Source organism: Chinchilla lanigera, unplaced genomic scaffold, assembly GCF_000276665.1.
Source record: "Chinchilla lanigera isolate Chin_1 unplaced genomic scaffold, ChiLan1.0 scaffold00066, whole genome shotgun sequence".
Classification (NCBI taxonomy): Eukaryota; Metazoa; Chordata; class Mammalia; order Rodentia; family Chinchillidae; genus Chinchilla; species Chinchilla lanigera.
Window position 1 is genome coordinate 818350 of NW_004955467.1, and position 23943 is coordinate 842292.

Genomic DNA, 23943 nt, shown 5'->3' on the forward strand with positions numbered 1-23943 from the left:
AAATGTGTGGGCAGGTTCATTTCCATTTTGTGAAATACATGATATGAAATTTAAAAAATACTCATGGAAACATAAAGCACTTGTTTATTATTGCTATAACCAAGGCAAAAATTTCTTAAAACAATCAGCCTTGATCAAGGAAGTAGAATCAGAACCAGTACTCACGAATTTACAGTTCATTCTCTGCTGTTGAGACTTCACTATTTCACACAGACCATCTACCACAAGACCTTTATTATACAGGAGAAAGACGAGAGCTTGGAAGTTACAAAGTACAGCTTGACCACTTGCCTACTTCTTGACTTCAGACCAATCACTCACCCCTTTAAACCCATTTTATTGTTTAAAAAAAACAAAACATGGAAGAAAAAGGGCTATGACAAACCTGCCCACACGGAAGATCAACTGACAGAAAATGAATGGAATTGCAGCAAACTCTAAAATTATACAAAATACTAATGCAAGTGGGAGAGGGATCATCATGGAGGTCTAAGTTTGTGGAAGCCTGCAAAACAGTCACCCAGAATCCTAAATCATGGGGAAGGACCAGGATATTAATAGTAAAGCCGCCAGACTCACTGAAGAAGTATCTGGCTTGACAAGCCATGTAATATGGACCCAACTATAACCTAGAAACACTGTCAGTTTTATTTTACCTTAATATACATTTATACAGGCAATAATAAAAAGGCGCACACAATGATTCAGTGAGTTTTACCTAGTTTCAAGAATAATGCATGCAGTTACAAATGAGAGGTAGAAACACTGTATTAAAGACCTAAAAAATACAAACATCATATAAACAAATTTTCAAATTAACTGCTGAAATTTTGTACACATAAATAAGGTTAAAATCACATTATTTTGTCAAAGTAAAGGGAAACCATATTTGTTTTTGTTTCTATTAGTACACTAAAATTAGAATAATGCTAAAGAGCTTTGTGCAAATGTCAGAGTTCAGATTATTTTAGGTAAAAGGATTAAAATAAAAGGATTAAAACGTAAAATTCTTTATTCAAGTATTCAAGCAGGTAAGTAAAAGAAACCAAACAATATACAACGTAGGAACCGTTCCCAGAGGGCTGTTAAGTTAACTGTCTGCATTCTCTACAATTAGCTATTTGGTGAACTGTCAGGATTAACAATGAAAAATATACATTAGGCTGGAGACAGCTGCCCATTGTCCTAAGGGAAAACAAACCTCCTTTTTCAGTAACTTCATGTAGAAACTCCACATCACTAACAAGCCTTTAATAACCACTTTGTTTGGACTCTATGGAAAGCCTCAGGAGTATCTCTGCATTCATGATAGTTTTTCTAATACTGCCCAAATAAACCTAGCCTTTAATACACCTAAGGTCACAGGCATCAATGCACATCAATGCATGCACAATAAAAAATGCAAACAAAAGCAAACAATTAGCAACTCAAAATATTATTGAGAAGATCTGTTGGTGTCAATAAACAGGTAAAAACAATGCAAAGGTTCACATAAACACAAGTTTTGACCATCTGAAAGTTCAACAGAGATTATATATGAATTCTGGAAAGGGTGTATGTATATAATCAAGTAAAATATTTTAAACAAGTCCATTGTGCCTCCATTAGTTTTAAATTGCAAAATCCAATACACAGTTGTTTTAATAAATTAGTGCAACAGGAAAGATTTCGGAAGATTAACATGTATCCATATTAGATCAAATGGAAGATTTCAAAATTTCCTCCAACAGCCATCTTTTGCTTCTCCTTAAACTATTTGTTCCTGAGCTGTCTGACGATACATGCTCAGATTCAGACAAACTCATGCCAAACATCAAACTGCCTGGTGAGACGTAGATTCTTTGCTTGTATACACCTCAGCAAACACGAAATTTTACACACTGCTCTGTGAACTGGGCAGAATGCCCCTTGCTTTTTTGTTTAATTATCCATAAGAATAACTGTACTGATAATTCTAGTTCTTAAGAGTACATTTATTTACCAGGTTCAAATTTGGAGCCAAGTGGAATACTTTTAACTTCTGCTTCTAAAAAGAAAAAAAGGAAAGGGAGTAACTTCTCCAATAAGGCAGATTTTCTATAATGTAGTTTTTGGATTGTTTTCCTTTTGCTGCTTATTCTTTGGTAGTCACCAGTTAAGAAACTACAGTTTCCTGGGAATGGGTGACAGGGATGAGCAGTAATCCCAAACATATCACCTCATGCTCCCACACAGGCCACAGGCAAGCCAGCTGCTTACACAGTCCCAGTGCTGCAGCAGAGTGCCGACAATCTTCTTTCAATACTAGATTTATCTAGAATTAAAGTAATAAAAAATTAAATTCATAATAAAAAATATTTACATTTTCAAAACCAAGGACAGAAGAACTAAGGAGAAAAAAAAAACTCTACTGACATCACCATCTCTGTACTATTTTTGCCCCAAAGTTAACAAAAAGCAAACAGCTTTTCCTCTTTCTGGATGGTGACAGGTTACATATGATTTCTCGTAAATGCTAAACAGATAAGCATGTCACACAGAGAACATTTAGATTTTAACAGCTAGCTTGTTACAAAAGTACAAATAATTTTAGGATAGCCATCCTCTTGTGACTATACAAAACGTGGCACAACAATGTACACTCTAAGATACCTACCACCCCTCCTCTTCAAAAACAAAATTACTGGCTTGTATTTGCTAAGTAGTAATACCATCCTGGTATGCTTTCAGTCTCTACCTGCAATCTGCAGTACATGGGATCTTTATAGGATTTTTCAGCCACTAAGCCCAGGAGGCTTAAAATAGTTACATTTAATAATAAAAACAATGTTCTCTTATGTACACTAGCACATCTTTGCCAACAAAGTATCTTAAGACTAAGGACAAAAGTCATCCATGCTTGATATTCATTTCTAATCCTCACAAACTATGGAAGGCAGGCACCATTATCCCATCTTATAGAAGAAACTGAGACCACACGAAGATTAAGTACTTTGTTCAAGCCTGGAAAGCTAAGATTCAACACAGGAAATACAATCCCAAACTCTAAACTTTTTCTACTACATCTGTAGGACACAACTAATTTGGAATCATTAAATACCACTTCTCCCCAAAGGATCATCCCAAGATGCCCAGTGGATTCCTGAAATCATGGACTGAACCAAACTCTGTAAGTATTGCAACACCAAGACTGGCAGGTGACATAAACAGCATGGACACTCTAGACAAAGGGATGAATCATATCCCCGATGGGGCAGGGCAAGATAGCTCAAGATTTCACCAGGCTACTAATCAGAACAGACAAAATTTCAAACTTAGGGATTGCTTCTGGAGATTTCCATTTAATATTTTTTAGATAATGGCTGACGGAGCATAACTGAAATTGTGGAAAATAAAACCACCGACAAAGAGAAATTACTATGTCATCTTACATTTATGTACATTTTCAATATCTGCAGGGTCCTGTAGAATCTTGGTCAGGCCTTCCAAAAGAAGCGCTGCCTTATGGTAACGATAAACAATATCTTCTGTCTGTTGAAACATCTCATCCAGGGCAGCAGACTGAACCTGAAACCAGTCAACAAAAGCAAAAAGATTCTCAACTTTCCCAAGAGAAGAGAAGTCTACTGGGCCAATACAGCCTTAAACGGCTTTAAAATACATGTTAATGAAATGATATAGTTTACTGAACTATATAAAACTTGAAAGATTCCTCAGGACGAGCCATATAAAAGAGCAGCTTTTTAACAAAAGATCTACATTTAAACACAGCCTTGTGGTACTCAGAATCATGGTTCAAAATTTATATCAGAACCCTTCTAAACTGACTTGTCTATGACTTCATTAGAAAGTTTATTCTAAACATATACTTTCACACTAGGGTAACCTGGCATTTCATTAAAGTACATTGCTGTAATATTATGGTTAAATTATGTTAAAAGTCATATGTCAGCTTCTTTTTCTCATCAAAGAACTTTCAGGTACAGTCTTCATTCATTTGTGCATTTAGAGACACTTACTGCGTAGCTACTAATGTCAGGCACTGAGCACACCCTGAAACAGTGCTCATTACGTGAAAGAAGATACACTCCTGAGAAACGTTAAGACTCGAGTCCTAAGTGGAGTATGCTATATGGGAGGAAGCACTGGATGGTGTAGATTACACAGGCTATGCATCTAATGCCAACTACCGGAAGGAGGAGGTTACGGAAAGCCTCTAGGAGCTGATGTTTGGCCTGAATATTAAAAAAAGAAGCAGGTGCCAAGTGATGGCAAAGGTGAAAATGAGCTTTCTAGGAAGGTGCTTGTGCTGCTGAGCTACATCCCCAGCCCAAATGAGCTTTCTAGAAGAGGACAGTTGTGGTATTCACACAGGTTTGCCCAACAACATTCTGATTTTGATCATTAAATGCCAAAACTCTCAGAAATTCAGTATCTTAATTTACTTGTTAGCACATGTTCTGATTCCTTTAAAAAATGAATATGCTTGGGGCCAGGGATATAGCTTAGCAGCACAGCACCTGCCTAGCAAGTGTGAGGTTGTGAGTTTGACCAAAAAAAAAAAAAAAGAATACACTTAAGTTAATAAAATGCATACAAAAAATTAGAGCCATGAAACAGAAAAATAAATGCTATTGATACCTCTAAGCTTGCTAAACAGCCACCGTATAAAGACGAACCTACTGAAATTACAGGGTTCTTACTATAAGAAAGGAAAAAAAGCAATATAATTTCTGATTAGAGGACATCTTTCCTGGCACAATATTCTATAGAGACAGGGTCTTGGCTGGGGCTGGCCTTGAACTCACTTTGTAGCACAGGCTGGCCTCAAACTTACAATGATCCTCCTGCCTCAGCCTCCAGAGTACTGGGATTAAAAGCGCGTGCCACCATGGCACAATATTCTTATGAAGTCTTAAGTCAGAATGATATAGTGCATATGTTATTCCTTTCAATGGTTATTGTGCCACCATGGCACAATATTCTTATGAAGTCTTAAATCAGAATGATATAGTGCATATGTTATTCCTTTCAAATTAGAACCATATAATTTATATTATTCTGGTCAGTTTATATTCCAAAGTTATTTTCATATGACTATTTTAATGGCTTTCAAAATAAGGACAAGAGCCAGGCGTGGTGGTGCCTGCCTGTAATCCCAGCACTTGGGAGGCTGAGGCAGGAGGATCCTTGTAAGTTTAAGACCTGCCTGGACTACAAAGTGAGCTCAAGGCCAGCCTTAACTGCATAGGGAGACCCTGTCTCAAAAAGACAAAAACAAAAACAAACAAACAAACAAAAAACAAAATAAGGACAAAAATTTAATGTCAGTATAATTCAAAGTAAATAAATGGAGGAGATATATTAATGTGGCAAAAACAGCATCTCAATAAACAAAATTTTCCCTACTTAACAGCCTCTACTTTATATAATTCAGAGCACTATCTCCCCCCAGTGGAGAGAGAAAACAAACGATTTCCTGTTAAAACCAGACAATTAGAAAAGCAGATTCTCCTTGGTGTCCACATTTCAATAGTCAGTAAATGGAACCTTTGAGTACCTGCAGGTTGGTTAACAAAGCAGTACTTTTTCCTTTATTGAGCAAAAATTAATTAATTGGTTGGTTGGTTGATTCATGTATGCATGGTAGGGATCAAACCCAAGGTCTTGTACATGCTATGCAAATGCTCCAGCACTGAGTTATACCTCCAGCCCCCCAAATTTCTTAAACAGTAGAAAATGCATAAGCAGATCCAGCCAACACTTTTAGATGCAAATTATAAAAACATGAGATAACACTGAATTCTAGCAAAGTTTAACAGAGGATATAATAAAATTTTATTGAATACCAGATTTATAAATTACAGTAAGCCCATTAAACTATAATGAGTGTTACTTAAATGTTGGTAGGTCCAATTACTCCTTTAGGAGATAATTACAATACTTGAGACTTGAGAGGAGTTTTAGGACATACTGTATGCTCTTTTAAAAGGACAGGTAACGTCAAGCACATTTTCAAAAGGTATTTTTAGAGGTAAGTACTGTAGTGTTATAAGATATTAAACCTTAAAAATACTTACCATTTCCACTGCACAACTATATATAAGTTTCTCTGCAGTTACACTGTTGATTTCATCAATAAATCTCTGTTTGTCAGAGAAGAAGCGATTCAGCTTTTCTGTAAGTTTCTTGCACATGGTGATGCAGAATTTATATCGCTCATTCAGATTTTTCACAACTGGAAAAAAGTTGAGATGGGAATGAATATTAATTTTCCCCAAAATAACAATATAACGACACGAACTTTTCCTTCTGATATGTGACACCACATGATCACTAATGGAAAGGCCTGGACTGGGTTCTATGATCTCTTTTTCAGTATGAAAAAGTCTTTTGACTTGTCTTTTGACTTGTCTCTGTCCAAGTAAAGGGTGAAAAACCAAAGAACAGCCACCTTTCTCCCTGTACAGAACACTAACACAGATATTTGTCCTCAAAACTTTCCTCTCTTGGTGGGATGAGAAGGGGTGACTCTAGGGCCATGAAGTCTCATGCTGCCATCTGCTTCCATACCTTGTTTCACAGCTGTCGACGGGCTCAGCTTCCCAGACTTGATCTGGGCTTTGGCGAGATGTAGGGAAGCTGCAAGTAGCTGTGCTGCTTTCATGTATAACACCAGCTGCTCCACCCTCCTGCACCCAGAAGATAGGAGCACAGTGTTACCTTTTGAAACAACCTGCCAGACTCTGCATACCACAGATCAGTCTACCATTCATAGCCTTTCTAAGGGAATCTCTTCCTAGGTTTTTTTAATGCACATATAACTCCTAAAGGGAGAACACTTGGCTTGGAGAAAGATGTGTGAACTTTGAATACAACAAAAACACTAAGATAAAAATCCACACAATCTCCTTATTATCAAGTATCTTCAACTGTGTAATTTACAGGAAAAAGGCAATGCTAGGGTTGCACAATAAACTCCCAGCTCATACAGTGACATCTATATAATAGAATAACTTTCAAGAGATTCCACTGAAGCTTTTAACGATGAGATGTGATCTTCAGTAGATAACAATGTCTATGTCTAAGATAAGTTTACAGAAAACAGGAAGAATCTAGAAATAAACTACAAAGGACACCTACCCCCAGTCTTTGCTCAGCTGGCTGATCTGGTCCACAACCACGCTCTCTTGAATCTGGTACAAGGATACGGCAGATGTGCACAACTCAGGATTTCCTCCGCGCACAGCTGTGAGGTCCAGCACACACTCAGTGAACATTAGCATCACGTTCAGATGGCGTAAGGTGTCTGTGTGTTCTCTCTATAGCAAAGACAATGTGTCTTACAACACTTGATACTAAGAATTTCTGTATATACTCTATATGTAGTATTCTTCCATACTTATGAACGTCAGGATGACCAAAGGAGATTGACTTTTTTTGGTACCAGGAATTGAACTCAGCACCTTGCGCTTGCGAGGCAGGGGCTGTGCTGCTGAGCTATATTCCCAGCCTGAGATTGACATTTTTAAATTCCAGGAAGCTGGTAAAAAAATATAAGTGAACCAAATGTAGTTGTATGCACGTATTTGTTTATATGTATCAGAGCACCTACATAAGCAAGCTCCAAAGAGAGGAGGTCTCTGTGCCTCTACTAGAGAAAAAAAAAGAATGTGAACAATTAAATCAAATGTGAGCCAAAGATCTGCCAAAACAGACTTCAAGATTGCAAGAATACTCTTCCGAACACATCACACTTTGTGTGTGTGAAGTAAGGACTGGCTACCAGGTTGGCCTTGAACTCTTTGGGTCAAGTGACCCTCCTGTCTCGGTCTTAAGTGGCTGGGACTACAGATGCACATCACCATGACAAGCTCTTACATCACATTTAATAGTTCAGTGGGTTCTACTGACTTCTTATTGTTTCAAAAATGCTATATTTTAGTTTCTGATACTTTTTCAGTTAACAATGATTTTTAATACTCAAACTCTAACTTCCTGTTACCTTTTCATTTATTTAAAAGAGGGGAGCACAGTAAGGAATAATAGCATCCTGAGGACTGTCATTTAAAAATGGGTGTTCTAAATTTAGTTTTGTTACAAGATTTGCCTTTAGTTGTAAGTGTATTCTGAACTCTCAAATAAGACTAAAAACCTCTCACACTCCTTTTATGGTTAGAAGATCAGAATTATGACAGACATGGCAGGACATGTTCATAATCCCAACATTAAGCAGGCTAAGGTAGGAGGATCCTAACTAAGTTCAAGGCCAGCCTGAGGTACACACTGCAAAACCGTTTCAAGCAGGAAGAGGGAGCGAGGGTGCAAGGGAGTGAGGGAGTGAGGGAGCGCGGGAGAGAGAAAGAGGGGGAGAAGGAGAGGGGGCAGGGGGAGCAGGGGGGGAGGAGGAAGGAGAGAGAAAAGGGAGATGAGCATTGTTCTGCTAGAGGGAATAAATCACTCAGTTTTAGAAGTCTCTCTGCTCTATGATGTATATTGTCTATATGCTCCAATATACTGAATCCATGCTGGAATATGGAATAGAATGTACGTCTCATTGAATGGAGACTGAAAAAAGTCAAAATTGAGTTTTCCAACTTTCGATTGGATTTTCAGAATAAGTACTAAATTACCACTAAAATTACTACAAAATGAGCACTAAAATATTGCATGTAATACTTTAAACTTATATAAAGCACTTAATACTTATTCACATAAAGTACAAATGTTACAGGTCTTACATGGAGCATCTGTTCTTTTGGTCTAGAGAGTCGATCATTTTAATTAAGACCTCAGGCTAAGTGTCAGGGACTCAAGAGGTATTACTCCACTGAGTCTTGTCCCTGAGTCAGGAACGAGAAGCTGAACAGGCACAGCTCTGAAATCATAATAAAATTAATTTCTCTGGTTCTAGATTTGTGCTCAGCATACTTCAGATTATGTGAAGTATGTTTTTTCCTATAGAACTGGATCCAATAAGGGAAGACACCTGATGTACCAACCTGAGTATATGTCTTTTCAGCAGGTATATTTCTTAATAACTAAACCAGCATTACTGTGTATTACTTTCAAACTTAGATGTAAGTGCATTATTTTTACTTCGTGAAGAAAACTTTGAAAATAAAAAGTTGAGCTTTCAAAAAGCTACAAAAAGCTACAAAAAGCTTCAAAAAGCTTTCAAAATCCTACCAAAAAAAAACCCCTACAAATAGTAAAAATTTGAATAAAAAATTTAAGGACATGTAATACGTATGTATCACTTCCAATGAACCAAAGGTTGCTGTGGATGAGTGTCATCATCAACATGATTTTAAAAATATACCACCAGTGTTTTTTAAAATAGAAAAGAAAGATAAGAATGTAGTTCAGAACTATTCAAATGTATTTAGCTCTTGCATCATCACTAGAAAATTCACGCTGTATCAACATTACATTAATATTCTACTACAAGGCCGGGTGTGGTGGCCACGCCTGTAATCCCAGCACTCGGGAGGCTGAGATAGGAGGATCGTTGAGAGATTGAGACCAGCCTGGGCTACAAAGTGAGCTCAGGCCAGCCTGAACTACATAGCAAGACCCCCTCTCAAAAAGACAAAACAAAACAAAACAAAATATTCTATTGCAGTCTTTTTCTCTACCTCCATCAGTGTCTCCTCTGGTAGTTCAGGGGCTTCGAAGGTGATGAGCCCCTCTAGGCTGGGGGGCGAAGCACCATAAGGCACATATCTCAGGCTGGGAGCTACCTCTGCTCCCGGAGGGGAAGAGCCCAAGCCTGGCCCAGGTGGAGAGCCTACATACACACGACCAGTGGCAGAGCACAAGGAGCCTCCCGAGCTGCTAGACCCCACTGCAAGGAAACACAGGACACACAGCATAGCAGCCAAGTTAGGTTAAAAGGGGTTTTACAACCACTGTTCCTCTTATTTATTGAATAAACTTATGAAGTAATAATGGAAATGTTCAAGGTAAAGTCCCTGATCCCTCACTATATTTGAGCATATGAACAGTTTTTATTTTTCCATTTTCTCTTTTTCCTTGTGTATATGCTTATTTTATAGACATCACCATAGCCAGTTTTCTTAAAAGTCTATTCTAAAATTCTTAACACACAATTTCTCTTTGCTGTTCCATAGGCTTTATAATTATATTTGTTTGTTTGTTTGTTTTTTGTTTGTTTGTTTTTCTCTGGTACCGGGAACCGAACTCACGACCTTGCGCTTGCCAGGCAGGCGCTTTTGCCGCTGAGCTAAATCCCCAGCCCCGGCTTTATAATTATAAAACTCAATAAATGCATAGTAGTTCAGAGGTCATTTATACTATTTCTGAATTTTTTCATATTACAAATATCACTGCAACAAAATGAACAAAGTTTCTCCTTCTTTTGAATGCTTTCTATGTGATAAGTAGTCCAACACGGTATTACATAAACAGACTGGAACCACAGATCAAACATTATAAACATTTGTACACCTCTTCCTAAGAATTGCCACATTACTTTCCAATGCAGCTATAAGCATACAGAGCTCACAAAATTTCAACACTTACATTTTTTAAAATGTTGGTGCAAGTGGGCATGGTATTACATGCCAATAGTCCCAACTACTTGGAGACTGAGGCAAGAGGATCACAAGTTTGAGGCCACCCTACCTCAAAATAAGATCAGGTTTCAAAATCAAAAGGGCTGGGGATATAGCTTAGTGGAAAAGCAACCTGGGTTCAATCCCTAGTACCACACCCACACCAAAAAAGTTGGCACAGTTAACAGATGTAAAATATTACTTTCTTAACATAGTATTTTCTTACTTATTAAGATTTTTTAATACTACTTGTTGTGGCTTGTGTTTGGATGTGCCCCCAAAGCCTCATGCAGTCATGGGCAGGCTTCTAGAGTTTACAATTGATTCATGGTCCAATGCTGGGATTATGGGTGCGAGTGCTATACCCGCCCTGGGGTGGGCAGCCTGCATACAATGTAAGGGATGGAAAGAGGCTTGCTCTGTGCAGCTCCTCCCCTTTTGCTCTTACTGCTTTTGCTGTTTGCCGCTGCCATGAGCTATTACTCTCTGCCGTGTGCCACACTGCCTTGGGGTCAGCCAATTATGGACTGAAACCTCAACAAACTGTGAGCTAAATAAAACTTTCCTTCTCTAATTCTGGGCATTGGGTATTTTGTCCCAGAAACGAAAAAGAAAAGTAACCAAGACATTGCTTATTATGTATCTTTTGCTTATCAATGTGATACCTTGATTAGCAACCTATGTAGAACAAGAGAAATTAAACACATGGCACAACATATACGACAATGATAATACATACTGATTTCAAGTCCAATCTCACTTTCTTAGAGGATAATAAAAGTATCTATTAATCCACCTAAATATTTATATGATTAAATGCAAACATGTGGATCTAAAGTACAATACAAAATAAAATAAAACAAGTTTCTAAAAAAGAAAATAACACAATTTTTAAGTAATTTGTCAGGTTATTAAATAATATTAAAATAAGACTTCAACATGTAAGTGAGGAAGCACTATAAATACACAGCTGTTGCTTCATGGAGACGTCGTATTTATATTATACTTGGTATTACAATAAACATTACATAGGAGTATGTATAAAATGTGTTTAGAGATTAATATATGCAATATACATCACTTTTTTACTTTACAAATACATTTTCCCCCACAACCACTGCTTTGTATACTTCTTATAACCCTTTGAAAAAAAGAATAATTTCCACTTCACTGGTGAAAAAACTGAAGTTAGAGAAGTTAAATAATTTGTCTAAGGTACAATATTACATCCAAAATACTACCCACAGATTGTACGTTCCTCACCTGAGGTGGTTCTTGTTCGAAGGACCATATGGGTACAAGTGGGCGCTGTGGCACTGTGCGGAGGAGATCCCACAGTGAAGAGGACAGCCCTGGAACTTGTGGCTGTTCCTGCTGATGGTGCTACTACAAGGCCACAGGTTCCTGCAGGAGCTACAATGGTTTATAAAATGTCATATTACCTACAGTGTTTCTATTGCACAGAAACTTTGACTTTTACATTAGTTTTTTTAAACAAAAAGCATTTATTATTTATTTAAAATCAGAAAATTCTATCTATACCATTAAAAATATTTTGGTATAATTGCACATCTGCAGACCTTCATGCTAAAGTCTGGTATTCAGAATTACTTTTGAATACTTCTAAAATACATCAACTTCAAATCACATCTCTTGAGAATAATTTGAAAAAGTAGAAACCAAGAACTGAGAATAAAATATGCAGTTAAGCTGAGTGGTGATCAGGAGTCTCGATAGCAATATAATTTAGAAAGATAAAGAAAGACAAAGAACATTTATACCTTAGGATCACAGCCTTAAATCAATCAGGAAGGAAAGGAGGTGGAACAGGTGTCGAAAGATTTGATGGGCTACGGCTGGGCCAAATGAAGAGTAAGTCAAAGTCCCCCAGCCACCAAAATGTACAGAATCAATAAAATTTGTCCAAAATCTTTTCACATTCAGGTATCTGACAGACTACATTTATGGTGCCACACATGGAGGCAGGAGTTAACACAGACCTGTGTTAAATATAAGAGACACTACAACTAAATCTAAACAAACCTGCTTGCACAGCATGCACAGCATGTATGTCTGTATGTATTTATTTATTTTACTGGAAATTGAACCCAGAGCTTTTGTGCTGAGCCACTAAATTGTTATGTTGACCAACTAGCTAACCTTTGGATTCTCCTGCCTCAGCCTCCCTAAGTGCTGAAATTACAGGGATATGCCACCAAGCCCAGCTACTTGCTTAAAGTTGACTTTAAAAATCATTGATTTTGGAGGTCACATACTGGTCTTCCATTAGCTTTACTGTAGAGAACACCACTGACTGAAGCTGCCTAACTGGTTGTTCTCCATTCCTGTTCTCTATCTTAAATTGCAAGGTTAACTATCCCTAAATAAAACTAAAACGATGTGAGTCATTGAACTTCTAATCATAACTTTTCTTCAGATTTACAGAACCGAGGATATCTGACAACCTTCAGATAACATCAAAATATGCATTATCTAACAAAATTCACACAATTTGCTAATCCTATTCTTTAGCTCAAAGTAAGAAATATAGATAATCTTAATTTGCAGGGAGACAATATGTTCATTACAGAGCCTGACCTAGAAGATGAAGGTGAATTATTGTCACTGGATGTTCTGACAAAAGAGAAAAAAAAAACAGCCTCTGAGACTTGCTGGCTATCAAGGCTGGATGCAGACTCAGCATGCAGTCTTCCGACCCACGGCCCCCTGCTCCTGTTTCCCCTACCTATCAAGGCCCTGTTTGCCCCTGAGTTCCCTGATGGGCCTCTGAGAACAGCCTTCTCCATCTTCCCATGTGCCAATCCTTGAAAAAGCTAATTTCTTTCCCACCAATGACCATCCCTCAGTATTGACTTTCAAGTAACGAACAGCAACAAACAACACTGAATCAAATATAGCAAATGTTTCAGTATCCATCTTATCTATAAGAGAGCACAACAGACCTGAAGTATATATCGACAGAAAAAGAAAGAGCTCATAAAAATATTCTACAATAATTTTATACAAAGTATTTTACAATACGTAGAAATTAATTAAAGAGCACCTATTTTTACATAGATACAGAAAATCGTAAGAGAATTCTCCTTATTTAATGTGATGTCTTAAAGATTTTATTTTAGCAGGTGTAAAAGTAAGGAAATTCATTGATATAGTTTAAGACCCAGAGATGCTAATTATTTTTTGATGGTCTTAAGTTTTTCCATTATCAATAGTTTTTATTTGCCAAAACTGAAACTTCCATTTTTGAAAAGAGACTAAAAAGAAAGAAATGTAATTTTAGAAAAACTGTTTATGTGCAAGAGAAAAAAACTTATCAAAGATTTATTTTGTGCCTAACTATTCTTTACGAAAATCTGGTTTCACATCTATTAGTTTGGGTTTAAAATTATAACATGTATTTATATTGAACTAATAAAATCGGACAAGCTGTTTTCCAAAACTGTCCTAATTCCCAGTAACTTTGTGACTTTTAGCAACACACACAGACGAATTCCAGATTTCACTCCGAAGAGCTCTGCAGACCTGCTCTACAGTGAAACAACTGTACTGGTCAAAATGTTTTTAAAAATAACCACTCAGTGGCTCAGGGGCAGAGCACTTGCCTAGCATGTGTCAATCCCTGAATTTATCCTTAGCACAGCAAGAAGAAGATAAAGAAGATGAAGAAGATAAAGATGAAGATGAAGAAGACAATGGCGATGATAACGCCAACCACGACAAAAACAGATGGCGTCCAGGACAAAGATGAAGAACATTTACTTAACCCAATCTACGTCTCAGTAAGAACTGTCTGGCCTTTACTCACAAGGCAGAAGTTCTAATCAAAAGGTTGAGATTGTTAGATTACAAATAAATAAGATAAATATATACATTTTCAGAGGACATATTTTAGTGTCAAAGATACAGCTAGACTGAAAGTAGAACGATGGGACACATAAACAAATCATCCTAAGAATTATATTTCTCTCCATGCAGGCATGAAGAATCCAGTAAAGTATGAGTTCCTGCAGTGTTCTCTTTGGATTAGAAAACCATTATTTAATTAGATATGTTGTTGGCCCAGATATGCACAAAGAGAATCAATTAAAAAAATTATAAAAGAATCAGGCATGGTAGTACACACCTCTCTTTCCAGCTACTCAGGAAGCCAAGGCAGGAAGACTGCAAGTTCAAGGCCATTCTGGGCAACTTAGAAAGACTCTGTCTTGAATTTTTAAAAAATGGTTGGTGATATAGGTCAGCACTTCCCGAGTGCCGCCCCTAGTAAGGGGTGGGGGGCTTACAATAGATCCCAAATTTGAATGTACATAATAATCACTTGGGTATTCCAGGAATTCATCCCCCAAAAATTTGATTAATAAGCAAGTCTGGTTTAGGTCTGGAACCTCCATTTTGCTTTTGTTTCTTTTGACAGTTTAAGTAATCTAAATGGTTTATGGACATAACAGTCCCTGGAATCTATGAAAGGCTCAGGGATCTTATTATCAGTGGGTCTTTACGAGGTCCAGGTTCTGTAAAAGAAATGCTAACCAGTACAGGTGTGTTTAGGCTAACTTTTGCCCCCATGATCCTACTAATAAACAACTGAGGTCAGAATTCCTTTCAATTCATAGACTGCTGATCATCAAGACATTCTCTGTCTTATCTAGCACTGAGAAAGATGAGATGACAGGGATGACTTCAAAAACTATGAGATTATAATACATTTCTCTTGTTTTAAGCACTAATCTTGTAGTAATTTGTTACAGCAGTAATACTAAACTAAGACATATGCTAAAAAATTATCTCCCTAAATAGAAACCAGATTTTTCTTACCTATATCCATTGGTCGCTCTGTATTTAAACTATCTGTGCTGCCCTGGTGTCCACCTAAAGGTGCCTTTATTTGTTGATCTGATAATTTTCCAGTACTGACAGATCTAAAAAGAACAGTAAAGTTAGTAATGGAAAAGTACACTTTTTAAAAAGAGGAGTTAATAGAAAGTCAGAGAACAAAGAAACAAAAACAGATGCCAAACAATTCAGAGCATAAACTTTCATAATCAAAAGAAAAGACAGAAATAGGATATTCAAGTTTAGGAAGAACTCTGCATTTACATATTTATAGTATGTGCTTGTGGTTTTCAGACATTGTAAATGTATACAGCACGTATACACACAGCATAAACTAGATACTGACTAATGTGGTATGACTGCTTTTATTACACAATTACATTTACTTTGCTATTATAGTTTTCATGTTTAAGAATAGAAAGGAAACAGTCTTTTACCTGCCAAACACTGCCTTGTTCTGCTGTTCAGATCGATGCCTCTCACTTCCTGGTACTAAGAAGCAATGGGAACATTCCCGTGGGTCATTCCCATCTTTGGATTGCCCTTCAGCAGGCCCATGACGTGTAACCAAGGCTAACAGGTTGGAAGACGCTTGTGTTTTAGGGATTTTGAAAGGAGCTGTGGTCTAAAGAAGCACATGTAAGCTAGTTAAACATTATGCATGAAGTGTTATGAACTGGCAGGCTATCCAGCATAACAGTCAGGAGTACAGACACTGGAGTTAAGTCAGACCTGGACTCAATTATGGCTCTTCTATTTATGCCATGTGTGACTCTGGACAGTTCATTTAAGCTCTAATTTCTTTTTAATTTCTTTTTCTGAAGATTAATGGGATCATGCACATAGAGTATTACACAAGTTAAGTATTAACACCCTGCCTGGCACATAGTGAGTGCTCACCAATATTCTTAGCATGAATCTTTCTATAAAGTACTATACTAGCTCATGATCTACAAAAGGGTTTAAGGAACACACCTTAGTAGGGGAGCCAATGATAGTTGGTAAAGGAGTTTTAAAGAACCAATCAGAACTCCGTGGAGAGGATCCCATGTGCTTGGTAGGAGAGGTTCCAAGGCTGCCAGGCCGACTGGGCTGAGGTGAGTAGTTGTACCCAGCCCCAGCATGAGACGGGCACACAGGGTCAGAGTGTTGTTTTCTGAGCTTCTGTTTGTTTTGATAGATGTCAGTGAGGGTGGGGGCACTTTGCAGCCTAGCACCCAATAAGAGAGACTGTGGTGACTGAGCCTGTGGCACTGGAGAACCTTACAAGAAAATGAACGTAATATTAACCGAAAGTAAAGAAATACAAGGCAAAAACTTAAGAAATAAGAAGACAATTATTACACTGAGAATTCCAGTGAGTGTCTTACTTTGCCTGAGATATTCTAAAAACTGTAGCTTGGCAAGAGGTATTTTCTGGTAACTTTTACAAAACAACGATAAGTACGCTGTTATATTCTCAGGAGATTTAATGACGATGGATATATGAGCTACTTTTTATCAGTGGCTGTCAACTCAGATTAATGTAAGGTCTAAAGAAATCTATAAAGTTAATGGTTGAAAAATGAAAACAACGAAGGTCTACATGAACAAGAGATGACTTCTAGTCTTTATATGCATCACACTTGGGTATATGAATATAATTATTCTCTTTTCTTTCATAACAACTAAAATAAATTTTCAAACCAACCCAGAATGACTCCTTACTCAAAAATACAAACATAAAAATATGTAAAATGTACGAAAAATCATAAACACAGTAATAGAGCTGTCCTGAATTTTATCATGTCTAAAAATAACCACAGGGATGTTTTATGTGTTTTGTCAGCTTCATCAGTAACATATTTAAAGTCTAAGGGTATTTATATTCTCTAAAAAGAAAACTCTTGTCTGCTAGTGTTCTTGACTCTTAAGGGAACATCACATCAAGAGACTGGGAGACAAGGTACTCTCCTTACACAACCACCTTGTTGCCTACCACAAGAGCTGCCCACTTATACGGTACTTGTATCTTAGTGCGCCCAGCTCACTGAGTTCCAGTTACACTCTCTGCAGTTTCTTGCAAGCAAAACCATCACCAATAACAGCAAGGGCACACAAATATTTCTAGTGATTCAACCATCAATTTTCTAAAAACAAACATGGACAGAAGCTTTGATGCTGACTACTCTTGGCTTGATCTCATTCCAAACGTGACATTTAGTTCTTTAGAATTATATTCTGCCTTTTACAGAAATAAATTTTGTAAATAAATAAGTAAAATTATTATTTACTTATAAATAAGTAAGTAAAAATATGACTGGTGAATTACTTCATCTCTTAAGTTTTATTTTTAGAAAACAAAAAATATAAAAAAGTAAACTTAGAAAACAGTGCTTTTCTAATCTTACCTAAGATTCCTTCAACTGACCAACTCTTCACATGCCCATACAACAGACTTTGACTTCTAAAAGTGTAATTTACACATATCCTTTCAGATATATAGGTATTATATATATAAAAAATAAAGCAATAAACATTTCCTTTTCTTTTTTACCTAATACTGATGGGGGGCCTTTTTATCAAGAATATATTAATCCACAAGCCAAATTAAACCACTATTTTTTTTTAAAGCCTCTCCTCTTTTAAATACTAGGTGCATGTGCTAGACTTGAATTTGTAATCCTCCTGCCTCAACATCCTGGAGTACTGAGATTACTGTTGTGGGCTAACACACACACCTGACCTCATTTTTCTGTTGTGCTGCAATGCTTAGTTTATGTCTGCCAGTCTTACTATACAGTGACTACCCTGAAGACATGAACAAATTGATTTCGTGTTGTGACAGACACTGATCTTGTTTCAGTTGCCCTGAAAGCATCTGGAAAATGTAGGAAGACTGAACTGAGAGAACTGGAACATCAGAGTTCTGAAAGCCTAGTTTGTCATTCCTCATTATGCTGCTGTTTGACACTGAGGAAGGCACCACCCCTCTTGGTTTACCTACTTTTCCATAAATAAGAAGATGTCCCATCTGCCCTTCTGGGTTCCTCTAAAATGCATTTAGAAATTTGTACCTTAACTGCAATAAATTAATATTTAACATTAATGAAGTTCATAGCCTTCCATTTCATTCTTTTCTTCAGAGTTGCAAGGTGCTTACCAGCATAAAAAATCTCAAATAAAGAGTGTGAAGGCCATGTGTTATGTCACGCACATACCAATTGAGAATGCCTCTAAAATCAGAGGTTTCTAGACACAAAATGCTTTCTGAGCAGAAAGGAAATTAGTTGAGATATGTGGCAAGCCTCCAACCCTAACCTATTAATTTCTAGATAGTTAAAATATTTCAGGCAATAGTAACTTTCACCTTTGCTTGAATTATCTGGATTTTTATTGCCTGTTTTCTCCAGACTTTAAGTGAAAATCATTTAAAATAAAATACATCAAAAATATATGAATCAAAGTAATAAAATTTTACTTTCTAGATTATTATATGTGTGACAACCAAAATTTATCTGTTATTTAATTCCTAAGACTATTAGTAATTTTATATGTAAAAAGGGATATTACCTACATGACATACAGAAACACATTAGACCAAGATTCCAAAAAGCAGGATAGCAAAAGAAATATTTCAGTTCAGTTCTTCTATAAGACCAGAAAAATGTAACAAATCCATTGATAATGAAATTCAAATTATTAAAGTACCAAATACATTTTTCTACCTGAGGAGTTTCTACTCCTGGATTCATGGCCCTGAGGATGCCCATAGCAGCACTGACTAAACTGCTCAGGAATGGTACCAACTACAAAATAAGAGATGGGGAAAGGAACAAGAAATTATTTAAGACCAGTAAACAGCGTAAACAGGCAACACATGCAAAAATTGCTCAGTACATACTGTAATAGATTACAAAACTTTAATTACCAAAGATTTAATTTAGAACTAACATGGAACCGAGATGGGAACTGGGCATGCTAAGATTAAAGAGTATATAACTGGCCTCAAAACAAGACCAGAAGGAAAGAAGGCCATGTAAATGAATCAATGTCTATACATGCATGTGTAAGGCAGAAGTATAAGAGTCTTATGGAGTTAAAAAGCACAGCTGACTAAAAGCCCAGCTGCTGTCCCTATGGATTCATATTTGTGCTGAGGCCAGGCCTCCCCAGGGACTGCTCTCAGCCAATGATTAGTTCAGGCCTGTTGGAGTAGGTCAGGGAATTCCGCTGCAAACTCAGGGCTTAGGACTACTTCTGCAGTCTGACTACAACACTCTGAGAACTGTACTACAGTCTCAGGCTCTTCTGCTCTATTTTCTCTTCTTCCTACCCTCCTTTTCCAAGTATCAGACCTATATCCTGATCTAAAGACCCTCCTTATCTCTTCCTGCACCCTCCCCTTCATCCTTCACAGATGTTTCCCTCAGTATATCTCTTGCATATCTGTTACCTTCTTTGTACCCATCTCCCCGACCCCAAACTGAGACAAAGGGAGAGTCTGGGAAGGCCCCAGGGAGTTTACTCAGACAAGACAGGTGTCTATAACAAAAAGGGCACTGTCCAGGTGATAAAGCAGGAGGCAGAAGTTAAATTCTACAAGACCTTTCTGTTGACTGCAAAGCTAAGTCTTAAAATATTGTTCTGCAAGACCTTGGAATACACCTTAGGGACTACTAAAGGGAAACTCTTGTCTGAAGATTTTTTATTTTAGCTAAAAAAGAAGTGATGAGGAAATTTAAGTTTTTTTTTGTTTTTGTTTTCATTACTATCCCAGTGCTCCTGGGGGTTGGCTTTCTACAGCCCTGCTCTGCCTGCGTCCTGAGATATCTTGCTTTCTACCTTGGTTCTACTCCAGCATTTCTGGCTACAGGCTGGGCCCCACCACACCACCTGTTCTTCCCACTACACTATCTCAATGTTGCTTCTCATAGATGCTATGGACCCAGTAGCTTTGGCCTCCCTTACTCTGAGTTGAAGCTTTTTCTCTGCCTCTTTAAATTTCACTGAATGTGTGATTTGTTTTTCTGTTTGCATAAGGGTTCTCCTTGTTACCATAACAAAGCTGCTACTATATTCCTAGTGTAGGTGGATGGCTTCTGAATGTGACCCCATTTTGTGTATTTAAATCTTTATACATCTGAGTGATGAGTCAGGTATGGCATGCTATGCATTTTAACCTAGGGTTTCTGAAGCAGGAATTAGAACTCAAATCCACTGAGGGTACTTTTAATATAGAAGATCCATTTATTTATTATATTTTCAATAGCAATCCCAACAGATTTATACAGAGGTTATTAAGGGAGCGTTAGGAGTGGGGAAAAGTAAGAAGAGTGATGGCTTCTGATCAGTTCAGAATCATTACTATGTCAAGCTGATGTTCCTAAAAGAGTGCATCATGTCAGATTTGTTGCAGTGAAAATGAAGTTGAAAAATAGCTGCTTTAAACTCTCCTTACCCAAAGGGGAAGGTGAATAAGGCCTGGAAGACCCAGTAGAGAGTCTTCGTCCAACTGTCTGCACTGTATCTGCTGGTGCCGGGGAGCAGGATCCCAGCCTGAGGAAGCCCAGGGGGCTGGTGTTAGACCTTCGTACCACTGCAGATCTGGTGAAAAAAGGAGACTTACTTACTCTGGTAGGCTCCAGGATTTCCTCTTTTTTCTAATGTTTTCGCCTCTGGAATTCCCTAATATGGCACAAAGATGACTTTCTAAAAATGGGTAGCAAAGTCATACAGAACAAGTATAAAAAGTAAAAAAACAATATAATGTGATCTCCCTCACCATCTCTCTCTGCCTGATTCTCAACACTTCTCTAATCCTATTCAAAAGGTTACTAAAGTATTTTTAGTTTCTCGTGTAGCCTTCCAGAATTCCTTAATGTATACAGTATAACCAAAATGAATACACATTATTATATTCACCTTGTTTGAACACCAAAGGTGATACTTATTACTTTCAATCTGTTGTTTTAGGTCCCCTTTAGACTCAAACATTACTGAAGACTGCAGCAAATTTTTGTTTATATAACATTATCTATTGATATTTACTGTATTTGAGATTAAAATGAGAAATTTTTAAAATTATTCATTCATTAAAAATAACCTTATTAAATCTAACATAAGATTATGAACAGCGTATTTTCCAAAAACAAACAAATTAGTGAAAATCATGGCATTATTTTACATTTTTACAAATCTCTAATATCTCAAGAGAAAACAACTGGATTCTCAAAACTGCTTCCGTATTCAATGTGTTATAAAATACACTATTCTGGGTGAAATACAGAAAAATGAGCCAGTTTTACATAGATATGTACTGAAAAATCAAAAAATAGTTTGATAATGCTTTCAGATATTTGTGATACTCTTCTCTGATACTCAACCAAAATCCCAGCAAATGATGGTTTCTAAAAGGTCAGCCTGCCAGGTATGATGGCGCACGCCTGTAATCCCAGCACTCGAGAGGCTGAGGCAGGAGGATTTTGCGAGTTTGAGATCAGCCTGGACTACAAAGTGAGCTCAAGACCAGCCTGAACTGCATAGCAAGACCCTGTCTCAAAAAGACAAAAAATTTAAAAAAAAAAATAAAAGGTTAGCCTGAAATGAGATCTGAAAGTGTACCACAAATTCTTGCATTGTTACATTAAACTCCATTGCTCTGTAAAGTATCTCGCAATTTGAAAAAATTATTATTTGTGTGTTTTTTAACATTTCATTTTTGGACAATACTGGTTCACTGAGTTATACAGATATTCCAAATATTGATACATTATACAATAGCAAAAACTCACATTCATACGAAAGTGTCACCCATCAATCTTAACAAAAATGTCTAACAAGACATAAACATAAGCTGTCAAGATCATATTTGGTGTTGGCCATGGTGGCGCAGGCCTGTAATCCCAGCTCTTGGGAGGCTGAGGCAGGAGGATCGTTTTGAGTTTGAGACCAGCCTGGGCTACAAAGTGAGCTCAAGGCTGGCCTGACCTGCAGAGCAAGACCCTGTCTCAAAAAGACAACAACAACAACAAAAGATCATATTTGTTAACAGCGATATAGGCACACCCATGTTTATAATACCACAGTCTGTAATAGTCAAATCTTGGAAATAGCACTATCAACTGGTGAATGGGTAAAGAAGATGTGTTTTTTTTTTAATACAATGGAGTATGACTCTGCCATAAAGAAGGATAAGCGTGAGACAATTCTAGGTAAATGGATGCACCTTAAGACCAGACTCTTAAGTGACATAAATTAGACACACATGTGTAAATACTGCACTGTTTCTCTGGGATGAGAAATTGAAAGGGTAAATAAGGACCAAAATATAAAACAGGTATTATGAACAGTAAGAAAATGTTCAAATGGGGAGGGGAACAAAAGAGGAGGGGGAAGCAAAGAAGGGAAAAGTTTCAAAAAATTTTTTAAAAAAGATCATAGTGGTGAATACAAATTTTCCAAAATTCTCATTTTTGCTTGAAAGCTCGTATTTCATCACTGACATTTACTTGTTTTCTTCAAAGTAGCAAAATTTAGTACATTTTAAAAAAAATGGTTGCCAAACACGTACGGTATAGTTTGTCAGTCATTCCTTAAAGTAAAAAGAGGGAGTCTATAAAAAAGTGGCTAATTTAGCTCACAACTAAAATAGTCATGCCAGTGTTTTTTCTAAGACAACTACTTTAAAATAAAGAAAAAAATGTTTTATGTGTACATTCTACTCAAGGGTTATGCTTTTCAAAGAGAAATAACTTTTATTGCTTGTCAAGGTGATGCCTTAGTACTGACAGTAATGCAGTGGTCAAGAACACAAAGAGCAATAGTACAATTAGGTGTTTACCACCTTGTCTTGATCTAAGGAATGAATAAGTTTTTTTAAAAGTCAATTTTACTGGTACATTTTAGATACACATAATGATCACATTCATCAGGGGGAATGTACATGAAGTATCTTGGTTCTTTTTTCCCCAACCCTTCTCCTCCTTTCAACCCCTCTTCTCCTTTATTTACAGAAGCTTTGTCTCTATTTTTTCCCTTCTATTTTCTTTTTTCCTTTTCCCTTCCTTCCTTTCCCCCTCCCTTGTTCCTCTTCCCATTTCAACATTTTCTTCCTATTTCCCAATATCTACTATACATTTTGGTCCTTATTTACCCTTTAGGTTTCTCACACCAGAGAAACTATGTGATATTTAAACAGCAAGTTAAAACACTGAGATTCCATTTCACTCTAGAAAAAATGGCTACTATCAAGCAATCAACCAATAATAAATGCTGGTGGGGCTGGAGAGAAAAAGAAACTCTCCATTGATGTGGGAATGTAGATTGGTGTAACCACTGTGGAAGTTAGTGTGGAGATTCCTTATACAAAATACTAGGTGCTCCACTTGACCCAGCTATTTCTCTTTTGGCATCCTCCTTAAAGAATTAGAAGTAACCTACCACAGCAATACAGGCACATCTACATTTATAGCACAATTTGTAATATGTAGCTAAATCTTGGAAACAGCCCAAATGGCCATCAATGGATCAATGGATAATCTTTTTTTATATA

The 23943-nt window shown here is 37.0% G+C and overlaps 1 protein-coding gene across 1 annotated transcript in view; it reads right to left on the reverse strand.

Annotated features, from left to right (window-relative positions):
* Positions 1-625: 625 nt before the first annotated feature.
* The window catches only part of Ulk2 (unc-51 like autophagy activating kinase 2), a gene marked incomplete at its 5' end in the record, with an annotated part of 75129 nt that continues 51811 nt past the window's right edge, over positions 626-23943 (reverse strand). Inside the window, 12 exon segments of the mRNA XM_005399291.2 lie at positions 626-2293; positions 3411-3546; positions 6060-6217; positions 6553-6671; positions 7123-7301; positions 9618-9826; positions 11820-11969; positions 15393-15496; positions 15848-16035; positions 16386-16672; positions 19118-19198; positions 20851-20996. Coding sequence (XP_005399348.2) covers positions 2235-2293; positions 3411-3546; positions 6060-6217; positions 6553-6671; positions 7123-7301; positions 9618-9826; positions 11820-11969; positions 15393-15496; positions 15848-16035; positions 16386-16672; positions 19118-19198; positions 20851-20996 — 1816 coding nt within the window.